This window comes from Zosterops lateralis, assembly GCF_965231275.1.
Source record: "Zosterops lateralis genome assembly, chromosome: 1".
NCBI lineage: Eukaryota > Metazoa > Chordata > Aves > Passeriformes > Zosteropidae > Zosterops > Zosterops lateralis.
In genome coordinates this window covers 69,879,620-69,891,839 of record NC_139762.1, presented here as the reverse complement: position 1 = coordinate 69,891,839, position 12,220 = coordinate 69,879,620, and the positions used below count along the sequence as shown (strand labels likewise).

The following is a 12,220-nucleotide window of genomic DNA, read 5'->3' as shown; positions in this document are numbered from 1 at the left end:
CTGGGCAGCCAGGGTGTACTTGCTCCTCGGGTCTAAACCACCTGTATGTCTTACCGCTGGCTCAAGGTGGGGGCTGTTGGTCCCCACCTGCCGTCCCGCCCCGCCCCGCCCCGGCGGGGTCCCCGCGGTGTCACTGGCTCCTCCCGATCCATCCCATCCCATCCCATGCCGCTGGGTTCCGCGCTGCCCGGCAGGTAGGCAGGTAGGGTCTCCGCCCCTGCCCCTGGCGCATCCGACGGGAAGGGGACGGTAACGGGAGGAGAAGGGGAAATCTTTCCTCTCCGGCTCACGGCAGGGTCTGCCTGGGGCGGGGGCGCTTCTGGGGCTCCGGGGGTGGGCTCTGTTGACAGCTGGGCTGGGTGAAAGCCTTGCGCAGTCAGCTAAACGAAAGTGAAAGTACGCCCTGGGGCCTGGGTTTGGATATTTCGAGGGGTGTCGGTGGTCTTTCTTTAGCTTACTGCTCGGTAAGAACGTCGCGGAGCTGCCGGGTGTTCTGTCTGTCTGGCACGGAGGAAGCCGATAGTGATAATTTGGCAATTGCTGTAGACAGACTGCAGGGAACACCCGAATTTTGGTGTAAACTCCTCCAGGCGGTTGGGTGCGGAGGAGAGGAAAAGCAGACACTCGGGCTGTTCCGGGCTCGCTGGCAGCCGGACTCTGAGCTGGGCCAGCAGGAGGCTTTGGCAGCGTTGACACCGCTCAGGGACATGGATTCTTGGCATGAAGACGGGCAGGTTACTGAGAGGTGCCTGAGCAGATACTTTGAATGCCCTCTGTGCATTGTAGAGGAGCACAGGGAGTGCTGCAGGAGGGAGAGCCCTGGGCTGTGCTGGGTCTGTGGGGCTGAGGGACTTTTGCAATCCTACCAGCACATACACTTCCCGTTTCACATCTGCAGGAAAGGAGTTTTTAAAAATAACGTCTATAAAGCTAGTATGATAAGTAACGTTGGAATACACAATTAACATGGAAAAAAATTCCCCTGCTTTTACAATGTGATTGATTTTTTAAAGAATAAGCTGCACTGATGATGATATTCTTAGTGTTTCTGTAAGTAGCTGCATCCAGTTTAATCCAGTCTTTACTGTGTGAGTCACACAAGGTTAGACAAGGTGTTTGAAGAATGTTTCCCAGTGTCCTTATCAATTGTTTTATTTTTCAGCTATAACCATGGAGAACCTGTCTAATGCCAACAGCAGATTTGCACTTGATCTGCTCAGAAGGTTTGGTGAGGCCAACCCAACAGGAAATGTCTTCTTTTCCCCTGTCAGTATCTCTGCTGCTCTGGCCATGGTCCTTTTGGGGGCCAAAGGTAATACAGAGGCCCAGGTGTTGAAGGTTAGTAAAATAAAATGGTCATTAATTTTATATTTTATATACATAAAAAGGGTTGTGTTTTAGAGGAGGGAAGTTTAAATGAGGGTGTTTTTATCTGTTCAGGACAAGATTTCTGTCATGCACAATGAGTCTTCCTCAGACTCTGCAGCTAATTACCCTCTGCCTACCCTGCTCGAGACCCCTTTGTCTATATTTTCTGTGGCCCTTGTTGCTCATTTAATTTCACTTGTTAATTCTTGGCAGAGGAAACTAATGATATTAGTCAGTCTCCTTTTAAATTGATATAACTTCCAGCAGCAAGGCTTTATGAGTTTTCATGAAACGTTTTGACAAACTATTACTTTATAATACAAGATCACCAATGGTAAGTTCATTTTTAATAATTATGTGTGTTTTTGTAAAAACCACAGTATCATTTTATGGTTTTCTATCTAAAGTATTACAGCTAGGATGATATATGGGGATGTAATTATCAATCTCTCACTAACAGGCACTCTGAAGGAGCTAAGCCTGCATAGTTATCCTCACCATAGCTTTAGGGTAGGTAGGAGAGTTTAAAATAACCTCCATATAAATTCCAAAAATGGTGCCCAAAGGGGTGTGCTAGTTTCTCCTGAAACCTCTGTCATGCAGGGGACTCGGTCACTGTTATTTTTGCACTCTCGTTAGGCTGACACCTGTAAAAAGGTGTATGAGTCTCCTCATTGCAGTCATCATCATTAATTTGCCTATGAATAATTTCACCTTTGTATTCTGGACTTTAGGAGGAACTGTTTTATACTATTGAGTGTTGCTGTGCTTACTCAATAAAATTACTCTCCCACTGCTTGTTCAAACAGACTTTGAACATATTTCATGTAATCAGACTGACAGCCCCACCTAGGATAAACCTACTGACAGCAGAAATCATGCAAAAGGAACTTGGGGGGGAAAATAAATGTCTTTCAACACAGTCATTCTCAACAGGGCATGTTCCTATACCATAATACTTCACTTATGGACATAGTGCTAATTAAAGAGGTAGCGATTAGCAATTGTTGAGAGATGTTTGCATGGACACAAAAATTTGTTTCCGGGATCATAATTCTATTGTGAGGTTGCCTCCGTGATGTTCCTGCTCAGCCATTCATCCTGCTCAGCCTGTACAGCACAGCTTGCACTGAGGTGGTCAGTGAAGCCTGACCAAAAACCCAGTGAGAGGGAGAGAAGGCTTTCCTTTGAATCCAGTCACTGCTTCACAGCAGTCTTCCCTACCAGGGAACACATGGTTTCAGTTTGAATATGAGTGTCTCTGGTTTGGTGTAGCCTTCCCTGTCCATGAGGTCTGCTAGCTTCTGCTGTGATATCTTTAAATCTTTGCCAGCCAACTTGCCTCTGGAAGAGGAGATAGTGGTAAAGAGATATTGCAATGATGCATTTAATCTTAAAGCTAATACTTTTATTTATATATGTATATATACACACACACACATACATACATATATATATATATATAAGTATATATGAAGTGCATATATATTTATGGAGTTATATTTTCATAAAATTATAAAAAGATAATTGCTCTAATTTTTCTTAATACCTCACCTGTGATAGTGCTGATTGTATATTCTGAAAATATACAACCCAGGTTCCCTTGGGTTAAAGGGGCACCAAGAAAGCAAAAGAGTCACCATGGCATCATCTCTCTTTTTGATTCCTCACGTGGGAATAAGTTCTTGGGCCCAGTGGTCCACAGAGGAGAGGCCCACAGAAATGCAGACAGGACTAGGGGTTGTGATCATGAGCTTCAGCTGTGACTGTATAAACCAGTATCACAATACAAGTGGCTGACATGGGCAGCATAGCACTGAGGGTCAGTTTGATTCATTCTTTGAGTTTTACAGGAGTCTCTAAGCAGCTTCCAGCCTTTTCTTTTCTCTTTCTCCAGCCTACCTACTGGATCCTACTCTGCTGCATCAGGCCTACCCTACACATTCGCCGTATGTTCTTTTAAGACAGTATTAACAGCAACTAGTTCACTCTTTTTTTATTCAGACGCTTCATCTTGACAAAGTTGAAGATGTTCATTCAAGATTCCAGGCTCTGACAATGGATATAAACAGAAGCAATGCTCCCTATCTCTTACGGCTGGCCAGTCGGCTCTTCGGGGAGAAGTCCTACAGCTTTCTGCCGGTACAGTGGGACACATCAGGATTGCACGTGGGGGAGTCTGGGGGGAAAGTGCAGCTACCTGAGTATTTATGAGGTAGAACTATTTCCAGGCCTATTTCTAAAGGTTTCTGGGAATTTGACAAAAGTGTTTCGTACTTGCTGTGTGCATTTCCATCTGTGCCTCTCACCTAAAGGGTGTAACACAGCAAACCCTTTTCTCTTCTTCACTTCTGCTGTTCTTGTCCTCAAGGGAAGAATCACTCGTCTGTGTTTTTAGTTTACAGTAACTCTTGTGACATCCCACTCTGTTGCAACCAGCTTTTTAGGTTGCAGCCAGTTTTGTTTCTGTGCAATCAGCTTTTAAGGATTTTCATCCAAGTAGTACCACATAACTTCAATATTTTTGAAAACACTATTTATTTGGGAGGGGATATCCAATATGTTTTAACAACATGTCTCTTCATCAATGAATTACAACTTTGTGTGTGAATAGGTTGTTATTTTTGTCCCTCTTCAGCTATTTTGGAGAGTTTTGTTTTATCCTAGCTGTGCTTGAGCCTGTTTCAGGAGAATGAGAGGTAAATATTGCACCACCTGCAGTAAGCACCACATCAGCTCTAGGCATAGCTGGTATACTATGAGACTTAGTCTAAGTGTGAGGAAAAAACCTGTTAACTTCAGAACTCCCCCAAGAAACACTGTTAAAACCCCACCTCAGAGCTGTGCCAATATGAATACATCTTATATACCTGATAATTAGATGTTTTCTTATTTGCATGCAGTGAAAGCTATTCTTATTCTTCTAAAATCTAGGATTTCTTGACTAATACACGGAAATTATATGGGGCTGATTTGGCTACAGTTGATTTTCTTCAGGCTTGTGATAAAGCCAGGAAAGAAATTAATCAGTGGGTCGAGGAGAAAACTGAAGGTAAGTTACTTTTTCGTTCATAACTGGCAGTGTTTCATATCTTGGGAGCAGAAATGTGCTTTATTCTCTGCTGTCTTTATAACAATTTAATTCTGCTCTGGGATACTCATTTGATGTATGGACAGAACCAGAAATTACCTAAGCAAGATGTTTGAACAGTTCCATAAGCCCTGAGAGTTTTCCATTCTGTTTTTGTGTTCAGGCCACGAGTGCAGGAGAGATGCCTAAACATGGACATGTACTCATGAGCTGGAGAATTTGTTTTTGTCTGTGTTGGTCCATATATATATAAATATATTGTATATATATTTCTAAATTCAGTATTCCTTAATGTGTGGATGTTCTGTAGTTCTTGTAGATGAGTTGCATGTGACAGTTTACTAAGACATAATATTGTTAGTTAACTAACAATATTATGTTTTCATCAAATCACTGTATATCAAAAGTTTTAGCAGTATGTATTAAGAAAAACTATGGTGAAGTAGAGAGACACATTATTACAGGAATAGATTGGTTTTATATTTGTAATATTTCCATGGCATCAGTTTCTCAATGTATATTTTATATACCATCAACTTACTACGTAATTTTGTTGTAACCCTTTTTTCTGCTGCCTCTGAAGGCAAAATCCCTGATCTGCTGTCTGAAGGCTCAGTTGATAGCATGACCAAGCTGGTCCTGGTGAATGCTATTTATTTCAAAGCAAACTGGGCTGAGAAATTTCAAGAAGCTGAAACCACTGACGCACCATTTCGGTTAAATAAGGTAATACAGACACGTAGGACATGTCTAATGAAAAGGTCTAATAATATAGGTGGTAATGGGAAGCTTTGCTTACAGATAAAATAATTAAGAAATACAAAGTAGTTTATTAATATTTTAAATTTTTTAATGGATTTTGGTATTTTTCTGTATTCAGCAAGCTCTTTATTTTCTCACTCACTAGAATAGTGTTAGTGACAATTCTCAGCTATGGTTTAGGACCTAGTAGGGTTTCTGTCTGCAGCAGATGAGCATTTATGAGCTGTGTCTGTTTGTGGTGCTAGGTAAGCAGTTGTAAAATGACAAGACATTTTGATTAAGCCCCATCTTCTTGTTCTGTATTCTGCTTATGTTAACAGCTTTACAAGTTACTGTATGCAGTCATCTGCTTTAGGCTAAACAGAGTTGATCTTTGTTGGCTTAACATTTTTGTACAGCAATTTGAAGAAACTCTTTTGGTTTCTGTGAGGACTGTGCTATAGGAGCCAAAGGAGAACCAAATATAATTCAAACTTATTTCTTCAGAAAGAATTAAAAAACAACTTCTTTTGAAAAGAAATTCTTCTTTTCAGAAGAAATTGTTATTAAACAGGCAGTCAGAAGCCTGAAAAAAGCAGTTCTATATTGGAGGACAAGTGTGTACATAAATGCAATTTTAACTTACTTGTTTCCTATCAGTTCTTTAAATGTGTATTCCCTTAACTGTTACCTTTGGTATCTTTTATCCATCCAGAATGAAAGAAAGACAGTAAAAATGATGTATCAGAAAAATAAATTTAATTTTGGATACCTCCCCGAAGAGAAGATCCGTGTTTTAGAGCTGCCTTATGAGGAAAGAGAACTTAGTATGATCATCCTGTTACCTGATGAAACTGAAGAGGACTCCACTGGACTGCAGAAGGTGACCCATCTAAGCTAATGCAGTTGTTCCATGTTTTTAAGTTCAGTCATTCAAAATTAAAGCCTTAGTGAACCCATGTTCTCAGAGCACCAGATCCATCTGGTGTATTTTTAGACAACTCTCTACTAGTACAGCAATAAAGAAAAAATGGATGTACTGCTTCAGGAAGAGAAGTTGTGTTCTGATTTTGTAGTTTGTGTTCACGTATCCTCTGCTGAACGAAACCATGATGGAGATTGAAAACAGAATTAACTGTGAGAATTGACTTACGTCAATTGTTTGTTTTTAATGACAGAATTTGTCTTTCAGTAGCTTTGAAAGTCTTCCTTTTCTTAACCATAAAGTAGTGAGACTGTTTTCCATTAAATGACCAGCTTCTTTGAGCTCTTTGATTATGATTTTTGTTACTTGTTTTTAATTAGGTAATTCCATTTAGTTAGATTAAACAGTAAGAAGACTGGCTTGCTCTTAGTGCATGTTTTTCCCTTCTGTAGATTGCAGCAAGAAGCAAATGTCTGCATTACTTTGTAAAGTAAAAACTGCACTAACTCCACTGAATTTTAATAGTATGTTTTTGATCTCTCTTTAGCTAGCAAAGATGTTCATGATGTATTCACATTTTTGCATAGCTGCTTTACCGTTGTATAATGTTCTATAAATAAAGCCTCATAAACGTTACTAAAAATGAAATACTACACTGGTGATAAGTCATGCTCTCTGTCCTTTTAATTCTAGATGGAAAGGCAGCTTACCTTAGAGAAGCTCCAGGAATGGACACGTCCAGAGCATCTGTATTCCGCTGACGTTCATGTGCGTTTGCCAAAGTTTAAGCTGGAAGAAAGCTATGACCTTAAATCAGATTTAGCTGCTATGGGCTTGCTGGATGTATTTGACAGTGGCAAGGCTGACTTGTCAGGAATGTCAGGGGCACGTGACCTCTTCCTCTCTGAAGTTGTCCACAAGGCTTTTGTGGAAGTGAACGAGGAAGGCACGGAAGCTGCAGCTGCCACTGCTGGTTTTGCTATGCTGTGCATGATCATAGAAGAAGATTTTAATGCTGACCATCCTTTCCTTTTCTTTATTCGCCACAACCCAACACAAAACATACTTTTCATGGGCAGATATGCTTCCCCATAACAGAAAACTTAGCATTTGCAGCAGTTCCTGCTGTTGTTAATGAAAGCTTTGTTCCTGAATGAGTTAATCCTTCTGTCATGAGTTCCTAATAATTTGACTGAGATTCTGTCTTTCTATGAAAACAAGCTTAGAGAAAAGGAGGAGTAATTTATTCTTCTTTCTCAAGATTGATATCATCTTTAATTGAATAAGGAATATCTTGACTGTAGGGAGAAGAAATCTTGGAGTAGAAATAAATTTTCTTGGAAGAAATGCATGTTTCCTAAAGCACAGTATCAGCCTTTATGCATCCTCACATGGGTGTTTCTGTCTACAGCTCCCCATTGGGATAACCAGTCACTCCTTAATAATCCAGTCACTCCTTATGCATAAATACTAGATTGTTCTTGCAAAGCTATTCCTCCCCTAAAGTCTTGCTTTACAAAAACACTGTAATAAAATCATTCTAGACACCAAAAGGCATGTCTCAAACAGCTGGGTTTACCCAGTTCTGTCATGAAATAGAAGGTCAGATAACATTTGTTTAGAAACATCTATTAATAGAGAAAGGATTAAGCTGTTTAAACAAAAGCAACCCTTTGAAGCTAGTGGCCAGAAAAATTGCAATACAGCTTTTGAATGAGAAGGAGAAAAAATGAGTAAGAACTTTAGCTGACGTGTTTAAAGAGGATTTTGAAAAATTACATTAAATGTTATGAGAAAATGTTTCAGGGATTAGAGATTTCAGGTGCCTTTTTGAAAGTTCAGAAGCTGCCAATATGACATTAGATTCTAGCCAGAACCTATGTCATTCCCAAAGGATACTTCAGCTTCCCAGAGGAGGACTGGGCATAATTTGCAAGAAATATCTGATATTTCTCTGTATGTACAAGGATTCTACATTTACTGAGCTAACTTCTGCTACCTCTTTATGCACAAACCTCTGGTACTGTACCAAAGCCTTATTCCTGGTAGACAATGTAATTACCTACTGTCATGTTCTGTGTTTATTTTTTTGAAGTTTCTCACTTGTATCTTGGGTACTGTAACATTTACCTGTACAACTTCAGCTCTGAGTGGGGCACAGTAATATATATAATTGCAAATGGTATTTTAATTTTGTCTTTAAGCAACAAATAAAAGTCTTTTACTTAAACTTTTGTTCAAAATGGCAGGTTTTTGCATGCAATTTAATATTTCAGAGTACTAAAATAACTGTCTGAAGAGTAGATCCAAAGAAAACCACTGTTGCACAGCAGGTGTGACCAGCTGCCTGAAGTCATTCAGAGTAGGTCAAAATACTGAAAACCAAATTACTCAATAGAGGAGATGATTGCATGAACCAGCAGCTTCCCCTGGAAGTGTAAGCTGAGCTGCTCACCCCCACATGGAACAAGGGGGAGTCATGGTTTTATGAAATGGCACAAGCACTTGGTCTGCAATACCTGGCTGCAAAGGCTCTGGTGGGTTTGCCAAGGAGAGCATGTATTGCAGCCTGCAGATGTGAATGCAGTCCTCTCTGCACTGAGTGCTTCAAAAACCAAATGCCTTGCAAACAAAAAGTACTAGCACAAAACCCATGCAAAGATTTGGAACACTTTGAGGTTGTGTTTGTTCTGAGTTTCTGGGCCTTGTTTCAGCATTTTAGTAAAAAAAAGATGATGCTGCTGCCATAGATGGGGTTTGCCAAAGCAAGACTCAAAAACTCCATTTTAATTGCATCCTTATCTTTATTTGCACAAACTCAGTCAATGTGTGCAAGATACATGAGGAAGGCTTTTAGGGCAGCAATTACCAGGAAATCAGAAGAAAGATAAAACCTTGCATAATCGTAGAAATCAGCGTAGCATTATGAGGAGACTGATGTCTGTATTTATTGTGTTGGTATCAGCATTCAGTAACTGAACTGTAACTCAATTACATTGAGAAAAGTTTGTTTTTCTACAAACAAGGTGCACAAAACAAAATCTCAGCAATAAGAATCTCAATAAAATCAGATTCACATTCAACCATTAAAAAAACCCCAGCAACTTTACCGACCAATATTCCCCTCCCATAATTTATGTCCCACAATAAGATGGTTGTGTTTTTCCTTAATACTCCTGGCTTTTTTTCCTGTATTTTTCATTTTCAGAACAAATGACTGACAAGGGCTGACTCCAACAGAGAAAACTGGCATGCTGTCTGTATTCACATTTCTAAATAATAATATGCTGTTTCAACTATCTCTTGAGAAGGATTTTGTTTGTAGAACTACTGAATGAACACAGGCCTAAGTTAAAAGCAGAGTAATTTTGAGTACAAGATGTTTTAGCTGAGAAAAATGGTAGAAGATGTAATTTTAATAAGTTAAAGAGAAACAAGATGATAGACTGAAACATCAGAAGTCTCAATATAAAATCAGGAGCTTAGCCTTAGTTTGAGCAAAGTAGCAGTCAAAAATTGACACCCACTGCATTAAAAAATACTGAATGCAAAACCTTTGGTTTATATTAACACTTAGGAATGCAACATTAAAAAGTCAGCCTGACTGCAGTTAAACTTCCTAGGAGAGAAATGGTAAATTCTAGGCACCTTGAGTACCCTGTTCAAAAACAATTTGCAACAGGCTGCTGGTTTGAGTAGACAAACATGAGAGATTCTTCCAGTGGAATAGAGGATTACAGTGGATGGATTTCCTCCTCCATTTTGGCCTCTCCTAAACTGACCAACCTTTATATAACAAGACAAAATTCTGAGAAATATTTGTCCACTGTGCTGTGATGAGTAATCCAGACTTTGTACTGCTGCTAACAGATTTCCTAGGAAAGGCCTTTGGTTTTGTAAGTTAAATAGAAAAACCACCACCACCCACCACCAATTGTCTGCTTTTTATCTGATTCATACAGTTGAAATTGCTCATCCTCGGAAGTACATACCACAGTATGGATAAGGAAGAGAGTTATCTCTGTGTTTTACGTCACAGAGATAACTGTGAGATAAATAGAGATAAATTCACTAGAGATAAATTCACTAGAGATAAATAATAGAGATAAATATAGAGATAATAGAGATAAATTCACTAGAGATAAATTTACACAGATGTGTTAACTCAGAGCATGTGTAGTTATACTTTTGCTATTAAACTTTTGTACGTGTCCACATATGACCAAAATTCTCTTGAAGTGCATAAACCTGGCCAAGTCCTTGGAGATGGGTGTTTGTCTTGATTTATTATGGTTTATTACAGCAATAAGAACAGTCCAGTTCTCTTGCTCCTACTGAGATAAAAGGGCACAATTGAAGTCAGAACCCCACTTTTGGTTTGGGTTTCCTTTTTTTTTTTTTTTTGGTTAGGTTTTTGTTGTTGATATTTTTTTCCCCTGTAGTGAACCGCTATTTCTGTCATATTATCTCATGGTACCATCTAAATGCATGTTGTTAGTCATATTCATTAAGAGGCCTACACAATCCCAGACTACTTAGTCACAATAAAAGACAAAAACCACAGCCAAAATCCTGGAGAGCGCAGCCTGTCTGGAAACATGCTGAACATGCCAGTTAGCTGCTGGCAATTCAGATAATGAATTCATCACAGCAGCCAGAAACTGTATCTTCAGGATAGACGGGAATTCACACAATCAGCTTGTATAAACACTTCTATTTTGAAGTCATTTCATGGAAAATGGTATGCAATCATTTTGGTCAAGTGCTTTTCTCTCAACGTGAGACAAAATGCTCACAGAAAAGGGAAAACAATGAAGTCCAGAGGTTAAACTGAGGGTTTCAACTCTTTGTGCATGGAAAACAGGACAAGAAAAATAAAATACAAGCAATGATTTCACATAAATATTTAGTATAAGAGCCCGGACAACTCCTTGCCAGTTGTACCATCCACGTTTTTATCTGTGAGAATCAAACAAGCTAAATGATGAAAACAACATTTATTAAGTAATTTTCTAAAAGAATTCTGCAATGGAACTCATTTGGGGCATTATTTAATTAATACTTCTGTTGTGGCTATCCGTATCTTTCACATGGGCATGTTACTATTGGAAGAAACAACTAACATCAGTACAATTTGTTTCTCAAAGTACTGAATTCCCCAACATGGAATGGCTATGGCATGGCCTTTCTTGTGATCTACATTATTTCTTAGTGGGACAACTTCTGTAAGAGAAAAAGAGATCATGGCATGGTGGATTTTTATGGTGTTTACATCAGAAGCAACTGTTACCTCCTCACGGGACCCAAATTTTCTAGTGATACTGCAATATTTGGTATTTCCTTAAAGCCCTACACTCCGAAGAGTAAATAAATACATCCCTATACCAGCATGCAACCCATAACCATTTCTGATCTTCAGAGAGCTTCTTGGGGTTAACTCCAGGTGGTCAGACAGCCTATTTTTTTTTTCTTTCCCCTTGGTTCTCGGTGCTGCTGGCGTCTTCACGTGGCTTGGACTGAAAGCAGTTTCAAAGTGGATATAAAGTTATTGAATAGTCTTTTCAACATGAAAAATGGAATTAAAAAGCAACTTTCCATCGTTTTACAGACCTCGTGTGCAACTGTTAACATGGTCCATAGCTTGCTTGCCAATTACTCTATTGCTTAGTCAAAGGTATTCTTACTTGTCCAGCAAATTCATCTAATCTTGGTTACTCTGAAATGTACTCTGTGATTTTTTAAATTTCATTCTTTCATCTTGTGCTTTTGATGATTTCATAGGAGATTGGCTTCTGATTGTTGAAAGCAGCATTGCCAGTCCTGTGTGGAGAGTGCATGAATTGTGCTGAGAGGAAATGGATGGTTTTGCCTTGACTGTTTTGGAGGGATTGGAGATGATGCAGAATGAAATGTTCACCTCTGAGTGCATCTGGTCCTGATGGACGTTTTAATGGAGCATGAAGTTCTTCAAACAGAGATGAGCCTCTTTAAAGGGATATAAAAGAGATGCACATCAGCAGCAGGGAGAGAGCAGGAAGCAGCCACTCGCCAATGCTGCTAATTATCACAGGGAGGAAGGGAAAAGGTAAATAATA

General features: G+C 39.4%; 1 protein-coding gene across 4 annotated transcripts; it reads left to right on the top strand.

Moving 5' to 3' along the window:
- Nucleotides 1–123: 123 nt before the first annotated feature.
- Nucleotides 124–8,334, top strand: LOC310913425 (leukocyte elastase inhibitor-like). Of its 4 annotated transcripts, none has more exons than XM_083868838.1 (7): nt 124–202; nt 1,163–1,338; nt 3,373–3,510; nt 4,303–4,420; nt 5,043–5,185; nt 5,916–6,083; nt 6,819–8,334. In XM_083868838.1, the coding sequence occupies exons 2-7, from the start codon at nt 1,171–1,173 to the stop codon at nt 7,218–7,220; spliced, it is 1,137 nt and encodes a 378-aa protein (XP_083724964.1). In that variant the 5' UTR covers nt 124–202; nt 1,163–1,170; the 3' UTR covers nt 7,221–8,334. The 4 variants fall into 4 exon arrangements, with proteins under 4 accessions (XP_083724964.1, XP_083724965.1, XP_083724966.1 ...); XM_083868839.1 differs by having other exon boundaries at nt 125–194; XM_083868840.1 differs by lacking the exon at nt 124–202 and adding an exon at nt 208–296.
- The last annotated feature ends 3,886 nt before the right edge of the window (nt 8,335–12,220 follow it).